Source organism: Bacillus rossius, chromosome 1 (assembly GCF_032445375.1).
Source record: "Bacillus rossius redtenbacheri isolate Brsri chromosome 1, Brsri_v3, whole genome shotgun sequence".
Classification (NCBI taxonomy): Eukaryota; Metazoa; Arthropoda; class Insecta; order Phasmatodea; family Bacillidae; genus Bacillus; species Bacillus rossius.
The window spans coordinates 334,547,500-334,566,876 of NC_086330.1; the positions used below are offsets into that span (position 1 = coordinate 334,547,500).

The following is a 19,377-nucleotide window of genomic DNA, read 5'->3' on the forward strand; positions in this document are numbered from 1 at the left end:
CTGCATCCGGCGACGGGTGAACGCGGCAACCGGCGAAACACCAGCCACCATGGTCCAGGGGCGGAACCTCACCCTCCCCGGGGAATACCACGTGCGGCAACAACAAACGGGCCCGGACGTAGAGAGCCCCGAAGGACGCCTGAGGCGATTGGCCGAGACGCACGATAGGGCGCGACGTAACCAGGCAGCTTACCAAGCACAACGCACACCCGAGACGACCCGCCCGCCCCCTGAACTGAAACCAGGCCTGCTGGTTTACGCGAGGCTCCACCCACTCTCCTCCGGCCGACGCAACTTCTGCGCCGGCCTGGCGCCAAAGTGGTTTGGCCCTGTGGCAGTGATCAAGGCGGGGCCCACGGCGGTCGTGATAAAGTTACCCTCAGGCCGGGCCGCGAAATATCACCGGGACGATGTGCGCCTGGCACAGGAAGAGGCGGAGGCGGCGGACGAGGCGGAGACGGGACAGGAAGAGGCGGAGGCGGCGGACGAGGCGGAGACGGGGCAGGAAGAGACGGAGGCGGCGGACGAGGTGGAGACGGGACAGGAAGAGACGGAGGCGGCGGACGAGGCGGAGACGGGGCAGGAAGAGACGGAGGCGGCGGACGAGACAGACGGGAGGGCGGCCGCACAGCTGGCCACGTCCACCCCAACAGACGGGGGCGGGTTCAGAGGCTTCCCGGACCTGGGGGCGGGACAGGCGACACCCCTCGCAGTCACAGATGTCCGGCCGAGGCGGCTGTTCGAAGACTCGGGGAGTGACGTCTCGCCTTTCAGGGGATTTCTCAGGGACACGCCCGGAGTGACGGAGGGCCAGTCGACATCCCAACCACTTGTAAGGTGGCCGGAGGAAGTAGAGAGTAGGCCGAGTTCACCGGACGAGCCATTGTGGCCTCTGCATTACTCGTTGGCAGACTCCACGTTCAGGGTGACAGTAACCGAGCCGCAGGAAGACGAAGCACCGCGGGAAGAGAGGGGAGACCTGGCGTCACAAGACCCGGTTCCGGCTCCGCGATACACGCTACGACCCCGAGGGATCGCGAGGAAGCACAGCTGTTGTTGATAAGGGGGCGACCACGCCCACAGGCGACCCAGCGGAAACGTCGACATGACCGGCTATTCGAGGGGGGGGCAATTGACGTCAGCCGGGGCTACGCCCCATGAGCCTAGTCAGTCTCCGTTTCCTCAACATTCCCTCCCCTTCCCCGGCATTTGTACCGCCATGTACGTAGTCGTGTGTTTGAATTGCGCGCCACGAACTACCACAAGAGGGCGCTTAGCTGCAGTGCGCCGCACCCCTAATTTGATACGTTTTAATATTATTTGTAAACCCTTTTTGTTTTCATTCGTCTTTGCCCCAGTGTTGTGAAATTTACTTGTGTTTTCTTTAATTTAAATAGGTTACCTTAAATAACTATAGACGTTGCCCGGGCGGACCCGAACAGGCACGGACTTGGACGAGGGTAGGAATGCTTTTACATAAATTGTCATTAAATAAGTAAATAGTAACGAACTTTCCATTGTCAGTAATTTTTATATATTTTTTAATGTTTATCTGTAATTTACCCAACTTTCGCCGGGGCACGGAATCGTAGAATATAGTAACGGTAATTGTGTTGGCGCGAAGGGCGCCATGTTGCCACCTGCGAGCGATGAGCTCAGCCCAGTCCATCTTCATCACTGACCGAGAGCAGACGCGCCAGCACCCCGGGGACTTCAACCTTTGTTCAGCACTGACCAAGTAATTCTGTCTCGTTAATTATTTCTGAATCTCTTTCGTACGTCATCCTCGGGGCAGCTCTCGGTCAGCGGACTGTTTAATTAATTAATTGTCTCAGTCGAGTTTTTCTTCATTACCGTGTAATAAGTAAACTTTGCAGCATGGCCACGTGTGCGGACCATGCCTTCACCTAAACCGATTCGTGCCTCAGGCTTTTTAACCGTGTAATGTGTAACGTGTAACGGGCGTGTAGAGAGACGTGTTAGTGAAATTAAATCTGGAAAATAAATATAAAGTGAGTACTTATTTAATCACGCGGTGAGTGAGTCTAGGAGTGTGGCGTGCCCGACGCCTAGAGCGGGCCAGGTCTGGGTAGCTAGGATAGAAAGGGCTGGTAACTCGTCCCCACTTGGGCTACGTCACGCCCTGAGCGAGAGACTCCGCCGGGTCCACGTGCCCTTCCACGTGGTGGCGCCCATAGTTAACATCTCAAAATCACCGGCAATGCGCGATCAGCCCTCAGTACAAGTAAAGTTTGCTATCCCATTAGGACCAGTAGGCATTGAAATTTTTAATCTCTTAATGTCTCAAAGGACTAATTTTTCTGAGATTATAGGAACAGAAATAGTGTTACAAAATAAAGTAGATGGAGCATGGTAAGTGCAGGTTGGTGACATATAAACTCTTGAGAAGTATTTAGCAAAAGCATTTGATAATATGTTTGGATCACTCGAAACATTAGCATTCACTTCTAATGAATGATGTTCTTTATATCTATTTTTCATTATTTTCTCATAATGCCAAAACCTCTTTGGACTGTTATTGATATTATTGTTAAATAAATCTCATCCAATTAAATTATCATGCTTGATTAAATACTTAGCCAATTTCCGAAAGAATTAAAATTTAGACTAATAAAACATGTTTTTGTTTCTTCTATAGAGTTTAGGAAAGTGTTTCTTCGATTTCGAGGTTTGAATCAGAGCTTTTTAAAACCAGTTTGGGTAATTGGAAGTTTTATTGTAAAAGCTGGGATAAAGGCATTAATATTGTTACAAGTAAAAGTATTTAATTCATCTACAAGGTGATTAACATCAGATTATTTAGAAGAAAAAAATACTAATCATGACTTCTAATAGAGTTGTAAAGACCTAGATAATCACCATTTTTATAGGATTAAAAAAAAAAAAGGAGAATTTATTTTGTGTGGGATATTTAAGGCAGGATGATATAAATCTTCCTTGACAATAGTTTAATCAGCTTCTGTTATTAAACATTGAGAAATGTTGCTGAAACATAGGTCTAAGAGATTTTTAGGTGATAGGAAGTTTTCTTATACTGCACTAGACCAAGACTATAAATAAAGATGATCAGTTGGTGCACCTTGTTTCTGATGCGAGCATTTACAATGTGAGCAGCTTGTTTGTTGGTGCAGTCGACACCAGAAACATTGAAGTCACCAAGTATGTCAAGGATCTCCTTTTTTCCCCTGAATATATGTTTATGTACTGTACACAGACAATTAAAGGTATAAAATATTTATATGTTAAAGAAAAGGAAATTACTGCTAGACAAGAAGAGCTCAAACCAAGCAGAAGCCGATGTTGGAGGAAGACAAGATAGTTGTACTTGTTTCTTGTTCCGTGTATTTTTTTACAAAATTTAAATATCTATACTTGTCGATACAATTTTTTTTTTTTTTTTTTTTTTTGGAGTTCCATAAACAGCAAAGAGAAAGCGAATTCCTTTAGTGATTATCGTTTGAGGAGGAGAGTCAATTTCTTCAAATACTTTAGCGCAATCAATTAAGTCCTTTTTCTCAAATAATTTCAATACTGATTTTTAACCCCTTCTGAACAATGCTGATGTAGTATCGCAACTGGTTATCGCATGTAAAAATAAAATAACATTTTGGCATTTTGGATAAGCAGATCAACTTTTTTAAGAATATATTTCTGTTCGCTGTTGAGCCTTTCCAGGTTTTACAAAGTAAATAATTTTATCAATTGGAGTCCGTGCAGTAAGTAGTATTAACAAATCAACGTATTTACGTGGCATTTGTGTGGATATCATGTAAAATCTAACTCCTTAACTTTTAAAATGGCGTTATCTTAGGAATGATGATTCTTAAAAAAAAAAAGTATAAGGACCATTTTTGTAGATAATTTTATAATCTACAATTTTTGTTTGGGCTATATTTTTGATAAAATTTACCGGTTTTGAGAAAAATCCAAAAAACTGAACATTTTGACCTTTGACCTTGAATAACCTTTTTAGCACACATGGGATCTATGGTAACTTTTGGCACTTTATTTCTACTGGTGTACCCAAGGACTCTACTAAAATTCAGCTCTGTCGGAAGTTTTGTTATTTGATCACTATTTTTATGTCTATTTTGACCAGACAAAATTGTTTTTCGGTTACAGATTCTTTATAATTTTAGTCAATAATTCTCTTGTTTATTGTTTAAGGGAAAATTTTTGTATTACCTTTTGGTAACTTTAGATCTTGCATCCATTGAAATAAAACATTCCCAATCAATTATACCATTTTTTAATCCATTATAAATGGTTATACTTCGGCTGTTTGAATTGGTCAATTCGTTACTTTATCATTTATGATTTAGTATGCTTCAATTTGGATGCCTTTATTAGTTTTGCACTTAATACAACACTCAAATGTGCTAAAACATTATTTAAGCATAGAATCATGGCAAACTGAATTATTTATAATATTATTTTTAAAAGTTAAAACCATCATGGTGAATTCATAATTTTATGTTTTGTATTTTGTGAGTTTAGTTGCATACAAAATACTAAAAATTAATTTACGAAATATGTCACCTTTTTTGTAGGTATGCAAAATCTCCACATTCGAACATGGCCCAAGTGTGATGAATAATTAGCGTGAGTTCACATTGCTATAGCTGTTCCTATTTATTCCTTTTTAAATTTGATTCCTACTACTTTTTTGTACGATTGACCATGTGTGTTATTGTGTAAAAAAAGAAAAATTTTATTTGCCGCTATTTTGGCAATATGTTTACATTAGCTACTAAAAACATTTGGTGAAAATTTGTGTACATTTCTAAGGTCACTAAAAAACTTTAAAGCAATGAGAGTTTGACTTTTACTCAATGAAAACTTTAAATTCATTTGTTCATAAAATTATGTCATTTAGCATTTTTAGTTCCTGCAGCTAAACTGATCCACTTTTATCAACCTGTGAGTGCTGAAAGGCAGATACATAAAGATTGTTGACATCGTCCGGGCCTGCGGCCCCTTTTAAGTCCGATATGCCACCGCCCAAACACCACCCACCCTCCATTCAAACCTCCCGCCTACCCGTGCGTACGTGTGCGTGCGTGTGTGTTCGCTTGGCAAGAGGGCGCTGTCGAGTCAGTGCGCCGCACCCCTAAAACATAGTTAAATACAATTGTGTTATGTGTTTTTATTTTCCCCAAGTGCAACGTGACGGCAGATCGGCCGGGAGGGTTTTATGTACTTTTAATTAAAATAAGGTATCAAAATATAATAGCGTTTCCGGACATTCCCGAGGAAACCCGAAGCCAGACAATAATTTAATTTAAATCTTAATAATTATAATTTGTACAAACCTTTCTCTCTATCCAAAAAATGTCACGTAATTTTTAATTCATTCTTGTCATGTTAATTTAGTTTCCCGTGGCACGAATTCGCAAATATCTTAAACGGCAATTGTTTCGGCGGAAGGACGCCATGTTAGTCGAGCCGAGCCATGATCTCAGCCCAGTTTGCCGCCATCAACGAAAGAGAGTAGACGCGCCAGCACTTCGGGGACCTCACCGCTTGTTTCACCGCCAAGTAATTCTGTTTCAATTTAATTCCGTCTAAATCATTTTTTCGTCCTCGGAGCTCCTCTCGGTCGGGGGACTGCATAATTAATTGTCTTACGACCAGCAACAGTCTTTTCTCTTTTGTACTACGTAATGTGAGATGTGACCACGTGGGGGTCTTCACACCTAAACCGATTCGTGCCGCGGGCGTTTTAAACAGTTTCAATCGTGTACGTGTGTAGGTTGCCTTCGCCGAATAAATCAGGTGTGTAAATCAAATGTATTATTTTCTTATTTAAACCTGTTGACCACGTGGAGTGTGACGGCGTGTGGGACGCCTGATAGCCCACTGCGTAGATAATAGCGTGCCCGACGCTGAGAGCGGGCAGGAATTAGTGCTAGGTGTTTTCAGGGGGGAATTAAAATCACGCCTCACATGGGCGACGTCACGACCCTGGGAAAGAGTCTCACATCGGTCCGTGCACGTGGCACGGTGGCGCCCATAAAACCCGAGCACGCAGTAAAATTCAGCCATTAAATATCAGAGACTACGGCCCCCGTAACAAGTGGCGCCGCCACGAGTGGCCCCGTATCATTGTAATACACACTTTTTGGGTTATTGCAGGATTTCATTGACTCACAGTGTTGACTACAGAGGGGTAAAAGTTATGTTTAATTTTATATTTTGCAGTGAGACATGCTGGGGCGTGAACACGATCGCCACAGATATAGGCCTAGGTCTCGATCTCGGTCTTGGTCTTCACGGAGATCCCATCATCGAAGTAAGTAATGTAGCTTTGTAGGTAGCCTAGTAAATAAAGTTGCTGGACATGTGCATCAAGGAATTTTTTTGTTACATTAATTACATTGATGTCACTTCCTCAGTGCTTAAACACAGTAATTGGAAACCCTGACAGCATATTTTATTAAACCAGCAAATAAGTCTAATTGCTAGTTCATTATATTATTTATATTACTAATGAATAGAGACTAGTTGATGATTATTAATGATTAGTATAAATATGATTCTTAATTGTAAGTCTGTTTTATATTTAGAAGATTTTATTGCCTAAAAACGTAAAAACTAAATCTGTGATTATAATAATTAAACATATGAATTTTTCAGCCTATAATTAACGTTATAAGTGCAGAACTATCTAACTGTAACAGCACAGTCATTTATCTCATTCCATCTCATATTTTCAAGAAAATACGTAAAAACGAAACTGGTTCTGGGAAGGTTAGGTGTAATCAAAATCTGGCTCTCCAACACTGTGTAATACTTTAAAAACACAAAAAAAAAAAAATTATTTGATATTCCATTTGACTGAAATTGGAAATAAAAGTTTACCAGCTGTAATTTTACTTCTATTTTCTACATGAAATTCATCAATGTGTGGCATATGCAGAAGAAAAAAAAAGGTGGGGGGGGAATACCCGGAAATCCTAAGAAAAATCTTATTGTTCCAACCAACGAAAAGAAATAATTTGAAAGCAAACAGCTTGTAAAATAGTTCTCTCCCCCTCCCTCCAAATTAAAAATTGAAATTCTGCATGCTCCTGATCAGAGTGTTGTTAAGATAATAGTAGTTGATAAACCATCGGGTTACTATATTGTAGAACAAAGAAAATATTGAAGCCCCAGCTTATAAAATTGTGCATGGTGGGTATGCAGTACAAATAATACCAGTTAAAGAAAGAATAATACTGACAGAAACATTTAGAAATATATTTTAATGTAAATAACCTAAACCATTGTCTAAATAAATGTACAAATATCCTAGCATAAAATTTTGTTTTAGGATATATGTAGTCATGTGCCAAATTTAATGATTGTTAGAAGGTGCAAAATTAGTGGTTTCATATTTACATAAATTAAAGATTAGGAAAACATCTACCTTCGTAAAATTCTTAAAAAGTACATTTATTAATTATATATGTAGATTTTGTACATGATAATGATATGAATTAAATCTTGTTCAAATTTAAAAAAAGTTAATTTTAGTACATTATAAAACATTTGTCATAATTACTAGATGTTAAAATTTAATAATCAGGTGAATTTAACCACAGTCCTATTTCTCTATCTTCTATCAGATTAAAGAATTCCTTCAAAGATCATGAAGGGTGTTTTCGAACAGAACTTGTTGAATTATTTATATTTTAATATTGATAAATTGTTTATATTAGCTAAGTATTTTTTGTGGTAATGATTTGTAGAGTTGAATTGTATGTCATCTAGACACCTTTTTTTAAAAATGCAAAGTGTTATGATCTGCTGTAATTTAGAATCCAATACTGATGATGTAATTTAGAATACAATACTTTATATTTAGTAAGTCACTACCAAATATATTAATTTTAAGAGACAAATCTTTTTTTATATTCTGTATGCAAACCACTCACTATTTATAATCTGTAACGGGCGGCATGGGCGCCCGTGCACACGGCCTTCCCTTCCTCTCTTTCCCTCCATTTACTTTTGCTTGAAACCCCTCCTCTCCCGCTCCCTTCTTTTTGTTTCTTCGGTCGGCGATTGACGACGCTAGCGCCACCAGGGTAGTTTTTATAAGGGCTTGTTCCCCCTTCCTCTTTCTGTTTCGACGCTGGGACTCCGACCGATCAACACTCTTTTGCTCTCGCTGATAAGGTACGGTTGATATTGATTTTGAGTGATTTCTGATGGGGCGCGGTGGCCGCCCCCATTTTTTTAACGTAAATGTTTTAAATTTTCCTTACTAGTTTTTTTTTTAAATCATTGTCTCGGCTGCCATCTTATAAATTCTGTTTTGAGTAATTCTTAGAGTTTTTCCTCCCTTAGTCAACCGTGACTCGCGAGATGTATTTGTGGTTCGCGCACTGCGAGACAATTTTCGTGAGGGCTCTGTAATTTACCCGCTAGGATAGGAATGTTAGTCCCAGCGTTGGCAGCGAAGCTTATCACTTTTTATTCTTTGTGTAATTAATGTGCACACATTCTCTGTTTGTTCTTTACCACGTCTTTCCCTTTTTTATAACTATTTAGAGTGCAAATTTATGATTTAAGGCGTGTTAACCACTTTTGTATGTTTGTGCCTTGAGGATCATTTAAGATGGATCGCTTTGTGTAATATGGGGCTTTCTGCCGCGTGTGTCCAATGAGACTGAGTGTGATTCTCAAATTTGTAACCCTCAATATTTAGTGTGAATTTCTAATCTGTATTGATAAAGGAACATATTTAATGACGAGGAACAGTAACGTGTTAATAAAATAAAAATAACTTTACACATACTTGAGATCATGATGGAGTATGCTCTTATCAATAACTTGCTCTTGGAAAGCATATTAATGTGAAATTCCCATGTTTGAACATATGTAATGAACTTTGGCAGTTGTTGATCGCCCTGGATAAACTATTTAATAAATTGTTCTGGTAACAGTCGTTTTTGGAAATCCCTCGTTTACTTGTTATAGCACTATTGTTTATCCCTTTTGTTACGGCAATCAGATTAACCATTCTGAGAGCACCCCTCCCAGAAGGGGCCTATAATATTATAGAAACACTGTTAAAACACGCGTGGGTGCAAATCTTTTACTATCCATTTATAATGTAAATCCTATGTTCAGTAGTTGGGTGTCTTCCATATTTTATTAAGTATTAGTTGTAATTGTGATTGTCTGCTCATTGCTTTACCATATTTGTTTAAATTGTAAAGTTTGTTCTCTGTGTTGTGGTCCCTGCAAGTATGTGGTTCAGGCTGCTTATGTATGTTGGTCAGTTGCGATAGTGCCCACATGTTGCGGTGCTTCTCTTTAGGTGGTGCCTGCCTGCTCTGGGTGCCTACCAGAAGGCAGTGCCCACGTACTGGCAGTAACCACAATCTCATCTGTATACGTATGTGTCATGCCCACCTTAAAAGTCCCCCTACTATTGGTGGGCATGTGACAAATAATAAAAAATTAATAAAATTTCATAAATTAAGATTGTTAAAATAATAAATTTTGTGTCTCTCTCTCTCCCAAATGTTTTCTTGTTTGCCATTTTGTAGTCATCGTAGTTGATTTTATAGCATAATGTTCCCTGCGAAAGTTATAATAATTTTTTTTTAGCCCATATAGCATGGGTTTTTGTTTTGTTTTAGGGCATGATTATCACAGTGATCATTCATACTATGAAGTAGTGCCGTATTCACCATCAAACAGGATGGATAGATACTATGGTATGTAATCTTTTGCTTATTTGGCCAGAATTTACTATAAAGTCTATAACAAGAAGTGTATTAATAAGCTCAGCTATGCTTATCACAAGGAAAAATGTTTCACTAAGTGGTAGAGTAAAATTTACATTTTGACTTAATTGTAAAGAAAATTTTACTAAAAAATTTAAGCATTGTTTATAATACAAAATGTCAGATCTTGAAACTTTCATTTACCAGGGAAAGAATTATGTGAAAAATTTTTATGTACCGCTATTGTGATATTAAAATGGTTTTTTAAGGCATGGTCTTATACAGGGAGTTAGTTATTTAATTTTCTTCTCATTAATATTATTTGAGGGCTTTTTATGTTATTTTAGCCAGATCGCTCTCCTGCATACTATATGTCAACTAATGATTTTCAACAAATATTCCGTGTAATTCACTAAATATCTAATAGCCTTAAAATGTCACACAAGTGTTCGTAATTATAATCCCTTCAAGAATTTTTACAGCTAGAAAATAACTTATATTAAATATCTGCTGAGAACATTTGTTACTCAACAATAAATACATGAGAGCGACTGAAATAGATTTACATAAAATGTCCTTAATGACAGGTATCTGCTATTAGTTTTTCATGTGCAGTAGTGCTTAATGCAGGGTGTGGAGAAGTTTCGTGACAACCTACAGGATCCCAGTTTGGTGCCGGGCTTCCCAAGTGTGCATTGTAGAGAGCTAAACACGAGTTGTACCTGGTCTTAACAGTACTTCATTTACTGTTAACATTGTTCCAATTTTTTTTTCAGATTCACACGATGATGATGACTATGACAAAGATGACGATGAGTCCGAGGAAGAACTCATCCCTCTCCCAGAAGAATTAACACGCAAGTTCGGCAAGCTGACATGCGAGCTGTGTCTTTGTAGGGTAGGTACAACTCTGTTATCGTTGTAATCTCCTAATAGTCCATCTATGGATTATGTGATACTTTCTGAAGCTCTTCGTATTAGCTGTGTTTTCACTTGCACGTTTAAATAGGCTGTATTTTACACTGCTAATTCAATTGAAGTTGGCTTCCATTTTCCATATTTTCCTCCTTCAATTGGCTTTCTGACCACAAAAATCCAATTATTTGTGACCCATTAGCCACCAACTGGGAGTTCGCCATTATCTAACAAATGGAACGTCACAACCGTGGGTCTGTGGGAAAATGTTTTTATTATTTTTATTATTGTTATTATTATTATTATTATTATTATTATTATTATTATTATTATTATTATTATTATTTCTGTGAGTCTTTCTGCAAGTATCATCCTGTGAGAGCTTGTACTACTACCAATTTATAAATTTCAATTACTGTAAAATGCTATTTAGAAGTTTTTTAAGTGATTTCTTATGCATTAAAACTGTGTTAAAAATAAGGGGAGAACTTAGAATTTATCAAGCTGGAGAAGGATTTCTGCTGTAGTTACTTTAACTGTTTCCCCCCCCCCCTTTTTTTTTTAAAACAAAAGTTTGAATTCTTATTTATAATTATCTGGCTCTAGTTAAAATTTTAAAAAAAATTAAGATCATGTATTCCTATTTACAGTTTTCATATTTTCACAAAACTACTAATTTTGTATCTGGAATTTATAAGAAATAGGATTTTATTTCTAGGGGACAATAAAAGTGTATCTAACAGTCATAGAACCAGAGGTATCGTTAGAAAACAGCATCATTGGTTGGTCCAAGAAACTAAAAAGAACCATTTTGGTGTTAAGTATTTTATCTTATATATGGTTACATACTGATTTAAATGTTGTGGACTTATAAAGTACAGTTAAACCATGTTTAGAAATTTCTGAAGGGACTTAATCAGGAAACCTTATAAAATTGTAACTAGTTATGGGTTAGATCCCAATTTTCTCAAATCCAAATCTTGAATCATAAAATGTACTTCATATATGTCCCTTGAATCCAAAACTTGATACCAAGGTTATAAAATAAAATAATGTACAAGAAAAAAAAAAAATTAACTATAGTGTTGAAACATTTAACCCTTCAAATATTGGCTTCACAAACTAATATGTGTAAGTTTTCCAAATCAGTACATTAAGTAATTTTATTTACATAATCAGATATTAAATGTACAATCTTGTGAAATGGTAATAGGATAGGTAGGTAAAATAAAAGACACAAATAGATCTTGGAAACTTGAGAGTTGACACTGTTAATTTCAATAATTTTCCTCGATCTCAAATTTTTAAAATAATATATATTAAATGCTATCCCAAGTTGTAACTTGTTTAAATGGTTTTACTGTGGGTGCTGGTACACTCTAGGGATCTGCGAGTATTCAAAAAATATTGTATTCTAGCTAATGCCCGGCATGCATAGCTATGCCTCTTTCAATTTTTTTTGTAATTTGTTTGAAGTAAGTATACATGTACAAAGTAGCCTATCTCTCTATGTGTATCCCTCTATAAATCTCAATATATTTCTCTGTATGTATAAAAAACAATCTCTATATCTTTATATATCTATATCACTCTATATTTCCTTATGTGTCTATGTTTCTATCTCTATCTTAGTCTATCTCCCTATCTATCCCTCTGCACACACATATACACCTGTATATCACTCTGTCTAAATACATTTGTATATCTCCCTCTCTCAATCTATCTGTATATCTCCCTCTCTCTATATCTCTATACCTCTGTAACTCTCTGTCTATATCTTTACAAAACAGAAGATGAACACACATTCATTTATGTGTGTGTGTGTGTATGTGCATATACACACCTTTTTATCTGTCACAGGTGTGATATAGTTGTATAAAAACACACGCATATTTGAATACTATGGTGTGTCAAAATTTCAAAGCAATCGGTGTAGAACTTTTGTAGATTTATGATTTTGAATGAACATTTACATTTTTATTTATGTAGAGTGAGGAATAATTTTGTAAACAGTATTCGTGAATAATTTGATATTCTTATCTAAATTTTATTAGAATAAAAAAAACTGTGTTTGCAGAAACCTGGTACACCTATCCCTCACTTAGCACGTCTTCAGATTGCGCGGATTCATTTAGCATGATATGAAATTTACTGTCAGTAAAGGATGGTTCGGAAAGGTACGCGACGTGAGTTGAAGATCACGCCCGGGCGGGCAAGTCAGCCAGCCAACCGACGATAAAGTACATAACCACATATCTCCCGTTACGCTGTGTCGTATTTGTCATACAAAAGTGCGAATGGGAGGCATATAAAGATAAATGGTGTGACACATCTATAGTTGAGTGTTATTCAACGCATTTATATTACGTTAAGTATATTTTCCTGCCCAATTCTGGAATACATTAAATAAATTAGCTTTGCTATTTATGGAAACTAATGCTTCAGAATACGCGATTTTGAATAACACGAGCGTTTTTAGGAACAAATTAGCCGTGCTAAGTGAGGGATAGGTGCACATGTGGACTGACAGAGGTAATAGTGTGAATACTGCAACGTGGGGGGTTTGTTGTGTGGCAGCTGTATTCGGTGAGGCAGGCCAACATGCACTACAAGGGCAAGCAGCACGAGAAGAAGGTGATGCGCTACCTCGAGGACTGGAGCAGCTGCAACGACAAGAAGATCCCGGACTGTTGGTTGAAGCTGGTGTGCAAGCGGAAGGTCAGTTACACTTTCGCTACGTCACAATACCTTCGTTTCATATCCCCTAGGAGCATGTAATTTCACAAAAAGATTTCGAGATAACGTTTTTCTAATGAGTGTTGTAGGTTTTTCGTAAAAAAAAAATTACATGCTCTTACGTAATTTCCAATGCCTATATTCAATAAATATTACAAGTATTTTCAATAGTATGAGTTTCTCATCTTAATAATAACTTGGTGATTTTTTTATGCAATAGCAATTGACATTTCATATTACATAGAGGAACATCATATTATAACTATGAGAACTGATAAAATACTAATGATGAAATATCAAAGTCCGAAGCTAGCATCCCAAAATATCTCAATTTCACACCATATCTCAAAAATGGTGCATCATAAAAAAATAGCGTATGAAATTTAATTATGAACAAAAGAAGTTCCCTACTAAAATTTTTGTGTATGTAGCCATTTTAATTTTACTGGCAAGACTCCTCACAGCATGATGTGCTGCTGTGTTGTATTTTACTCACCCATTTTGACCCTGAGAACAGTTTAGTAGAAAAACTACACACACTGCATTATTATGTCACTTAACGACCTCTGTGGTTTTCTGCATCCTGAACCTCGGCACCAGAAGTGACTTATGTGGGGAAATTTGAATTATTTTAATTGGATAGTTTGTACTGTAATCATTTTTTTCATTTTGTGCCTGAAAAATAATGTTCTAGTGGTTATTCTGTTATATGAATTGTTTTATTTAAATGAAACTTTCACAACTGTTTTAGAATTAAAATTTAATGCTGTGTTTGTTATAACAACTTAAAAACCTTTTAAGTATTACTACAACTTACCTAACTGGTCACCTTGCAGTTTGCTTTAGAGGAATTGTGGAGTAAATCACAGCAATACAACAGTACTTGGCATTCCCCCAAATGTTACCTTTTACCCATTTGGTGATTTTCTGGAATATAGTTCTCTTCACTAGTTATCACGACCAGCAAGATTTGTGATGTTGCCATGTCTCTATGGTGCAGCCAAGTTACCTGTATCCGAAAAAAAACTTAAAAATATAAGCCCCACTCAATTAATTCAATTGATTTGTGTATTATTCTAAGAATTAAACCTGAAACATAATGTTTGCTATCATAATGCACTACTATTTTTCAAGCAAAATAAGTATTTAATAATTTTTTTGTTTTTATCAAGAAAGGCATGCAAATATTGTTTTTAGTTCTACAATAGTTCTGAAATAGTCAACTACGAAAATGAACGTTCTTTTTTTTAGTTACCTCAAAGAATAAGCATCGCTTGTTTTTACAGCAACTACGCAGTGTAGTGAGTCATCATAATTTTTGGTTTTGGTATTGGTTTTAGGTGTTTTGGCTATAGATTATGGCCCTCAGAATTGGTAAAATAAATGTGTAAACTGGAAAATACTTTAAGAACTAAAAATCTTTGTAACATGTTTCATTCCTACAAATATGTACAAATGTACATAGAATATCCATAACTTATTTGGACTATAAAAACACAATGTAACAAGAGTTATTTTGTCACCACAAAATATTTTCTTAGTGAGTCATTCTGTGTATTTTGTGGTGGCTACTTAGTAATAAGTTTAAATTTGTGTGTTATGGCTTAGCTAAACACTTTCTAAAAACCTTGCTGAGGTACTATCTTCTTTATCTTGTTTTCTATCATTGTGCTAAACGGCGAAACTTACGTTGTACTTGACATAGTGACTTATGTTCATACATTACGTAGAAATGTGAAAATATAACAACCTTCAAAATGCTGCCAACATACTTACAGGAAAGCTTCACTATAAAGAACATGAAGGGACCAAAAAATAGTTGAGTTTGTTATACTGAAGTTCTTTATACTGAAACATAAGCATTGTTATAAATATGTATACCGATAAACACATGAAACACCTTAAGTGTACTAAGGTTCAGTATCTCAGTCATTAGTGTATGGCCGCTTGAAGAACCTGTTCACATACTCTCTGCTGATACTTTGTCTATGGTCAGGAGACACATTGTAGGCAGAGCTGCCAACCTCAAATCACACCCATCAGTAATGACAATTATATGGAAAAAGTACATGTAAATCATGCACGATAAATTTTTCCTGAGGAATTATGACACACACAGGATAAAATAAGGACAATAATATGCAAAAAAAAAATGAAAAATGTAGGCCTATGCATATGAATACAATGAAAATTAATGAATCAAAGAAAAAAAAAACAATTTGAACAATACAATCATCTGAATATGTAAGAAATGTCAATAATTTTACAGGAAATATTCAACCTTCAATTCAAAGTATGCAAAGTTATACTTTTGAACAATTGTCTTTTTATTTGCTTCTTTTATCCTGGTTGGATAAGAACTGTCTTATAAACAAACAACAGAACTTGTAAACAATAACTATGCGTTAGTTACTTTCGTTTCTTCAGATGTAGCGAAAAAACTACGATATGGATTTATTGCTCGTCATGACTATAAAATATTCCGCATTATACTATACTGCTGCTAAACTTTTTCGGTGTGTTCTTACTGCTGGTGCCAGTACCATTAATAGTACTCGTTTATTTATATATAGACCCTTTTGTTGTGTGTGTGTTGTCGGGACGATATACACTGGCTGTCACTATTTTTCAAAATATATATATACATATATATATGTGTCAATGGTACTGTTATGCTCTTGTACTCTGACCATTAGAAACATGCAAAAAAAATGTTATTTATCATAAAACCCACACTCTTGGACACAGGCAGCTAGGTAACATGTATCAACACATAGGGATAGAATTCAGGTTTTTATTGATAATAAAAATTGCTATTCATCAGGGACAACTAACCTAGGTGTAGAGATAAAAATCAATATTGATATAATTAGATAAAAATCACAGAAAAACAATCCTAACGATACTGAACATGACTCGTGGATATGCGCTTATATAAATTAAACATCAGGAAAATACGTAGCACACATGAATCGTTCACAAATGTTCGTTAGTGTAAGTTCAGAAAATCAATCAAATGATATTTTTACGGACGCATTCTTACATAACAGAAAAATGTTTGAAATCATAGCACAATTAATTTGTATGATTACTATTTATGTTTATATTTGGGTTCGTATTTGCCTTGGCTTAACTCAGTTTATATGGTAGAGACACGAAACTTGTACTCCCATTTCACCTCTGGGTATCACAAAATAAAATAATAATTTAAATCTTGGAAATAACAATTCATGACGTAGTTCAGGATAATTGACACCTTTTACGTGAAAACTAATCAGTTTGTAGTCAAATCGAAGTGATTCACGAAGAAATTACATACAGCAGGGTATGTCTATGGGCGATACAAAATGCAAGATCTTTACTTACAGATTTTCACTCCTAATAACATATCCGTCAGAATATGCCCTTATAAACTTACATATTATTTATTTATACGTCGTTTAAGCTCATCCTGAGTGTCGGATGGCATAATCTAGCTAGCTATATTTCAAATTTAAAATAGGCCTCGCGCCTTTGCGTCGGCATCAGACGCCTTCATACAACCATTCTTATTAATTAAGACGTTCTAGACGCCTCACATCTAAAACACGGCCTCTCATTGGCCGAAACCAAAATCGGTTAGCGTAATTTACAATATAAATACCGTAAATAACACTCATTAATACAATTGAAAACACAAAAATGCGGTAAATTTAAAACGAAAATTTCCAACAATGAAAATTTCTTTAAGTAATACCCCGAATAAAATCATCGTTTATTCGTTAAGTTCATTAGTCCTTAGAGGGGTATACTCAATTGGCTGTCCATATAAGTCCATTTCAGGTCATAGAGCATAGCTCTCGTAGATATACATAATTAATAAAAAATATATTTAAATAACTTTTGCGGGCGAACAATATACAAATTAAATAATAAAATTTCATAATAATAATAACAGTCAATATAATAAGTTTTCATAAATAATAATATCATTAAAATAAGTCATAACTTTCTGTGCATTATGAAAATAGTAACAGCACAGCATGTTTCTTTAATTCAATGTGCCCTCTACAGTCATCCCTTCCAACGTGTGCAATCGAAAAGTCACACGTGCATACATTACAAAACGCATGGTGTTCCAAAACATTTGAAGACGACAAGCATCGTCATTCTTTTGAATAGTTAGGTCTTAGGTCGAAAGTTTTGATGAATTGCGTTATTTTTTTTCTCCCCCATATACACTTTTGTTCTGTCACACGCTTCATTTCTACAACCGGCACTGAAGAACACAACACTATTGAAAAACGTAAAAAAAATTTCACGCCTGTAGACACGACAAAAACACTATGGACTGTGATGAAAAAATGACTTTCAAAAAATAAATTAAAACACAGGTTAGCCAAAGTACCGTACAAAAATTATCGTAATGTAAGTAGACAAAAAACGAAAAATCTGAGAATATGTACTAGTTGTATCGTACAACGGACGTAATACCATTCCAATATTATTTCAAAACACGAGAATTAATCTACTAATTTCGATAGTACGTGCGCACACATACTAGTTCCGTTATTGTTTTTGTTTACGTACACGCTGTTACGTTTGAATAAGAAAATTAAAAATAAAGAACAAGTTTTTGGATGGTAATTTTTTTCATAATTTGCCTCAAGGTTGTTCGTTCAAGTGAATATTTTTGTTTCACGAAGAAACGGACCGTCGTAAAATTCGTTAAGATGAAATAAAATTCAAGGTTATTATATACGTTTTTGGCGGGACCAAACAATGAGTTCGGTTAAGTGAAGTGTTCGTTTAACTGAAGTTCGTTGTACTGGTGCTTTCCTGTATTACTACTCTAGTTCACCAATTATAGAAGCCGGCAAATAAAACATTACACCTTTTACCAGACATTAATGCCCTGAACTATACTTTTGCGCTTTCTTTGCCAACTAAATTGGAGGTTTACTACACAATATTACATTATACGCAGGGCAACATGGCAGCCCGCCCCCTTTCTGTCACGGGACTTGGGAGATTATCTTACCAGGGAATGCCCAAACCTAATAGAAAAAGAGGTCCCACGTGCTAGAGAGACGGAGATACGAGCGCTCCTTGCCACCTGAACAGTACCACTAGCGCAGACATGCGGAATTCTCCAACAGTCCAGCGAACCCTGCGCCATGTTTCCATTTTATTAGCCAACCATATTTCTTTCATATGTGGAAATGAGAAAATCTGTGGCAAAGAAGGTTGATGTGTTGTAGTTGTGTATTAACTGAAGTGATTAGATGATTAAAGTAATTTAATTATATAGATAATCTGCAAAGTACGAACATGAGGTGAGTCAGGTCACTGAAAGTCTACATGACAGGAATGTTTCTTTCTATAGCCCGTCCCACTCTTAGATTGCAGTACACGGCTTATGGCGCGCGCTGTTGCCAAATCTCTAACACATTACGACTTTCAGGAGATGTGTGTCTTTGTAATTCGGATCGAACAAGAAGCATTTTAAGAAACCATATCGTAATTTATAATATTTTATACTATTACACAAATAAAATTGTAATAATGCCACTTTTATGTAAATTTAAAATAAAAACTACCTATTGTAGACGAAAATTTCTTATAGTTTTCTTTTATGTTCTAAAAATCCCATATATATATATGTGTGTGTGTGTGTGTGTATCACATTTTCATGGGCGCAATAAGTGCCGTATTTTTGGACAAGTCATGTTCAAAATGATAAATAAAATACGGTAATGGAAATTTTCGGTCGAGTAAGTTATGGGAAAAATCCAAACAATTGGGTCGAAATGGGGAAGATTTTTTAAAAACAGAAAAATCGCAACAACTCCCATAATATGAATAATATCGCATCCTTTTTAACGTATGATAACTCGGAGTACCTAATGCCAAAAAATGTTTTCGAAATAAATTTTTGATACGACCAGCCATAACTGCATGGGTTCGAAAAATATTTTCACCGGACAAAAAAAAACGTAACTGCCTT

General features: G+C 36.3%; 1 protein-coding gene across 12 annotated transcripts in view; it reads left to right on the forward strand.

Annotated features, from left to right (window-relative positions):
- LOC134528075 (zinc finger matrin-type protein 4-like) overlaps positions 1–19,377 on the forward strand; it is a 70,625-nt gene that overhangs the window by 20,437 nt on the left and 30,811 nt on the right. For 7 of the 12 annotated variants that reach the window (XM_063361309.1, XM_063361320.1, XM_063361321.1 and 4 more), the window contains exons 2-5: positions 6,223–6,313; positions 9,654–9,731; positions 10,517–10,638; positions 13,233–13,373. In XM_063361309.1, the coding sequence (XP_063217379.1) occupies positions 6,229–6,313; positions 9,654–9,731; positions 10,517–10,638; positions 13,233–13,373 (426 nt within the window). In that variant the 5' untranslated portion in view covers positions 6,223–6,228. Of the gene's footprint in view, positions 1–2,735; positions 4,624–6,222; positions 6,314–9,653; positions 9,732–10,516; positions 10,639–13,232; positions 13,374–19,377 lie in introns of those variants that run through there. The other 5 variants (XM_063361311.1, XM_063361312.1, XM_063361313.1 and 2 more) reach the window with 5 other exon arrangements.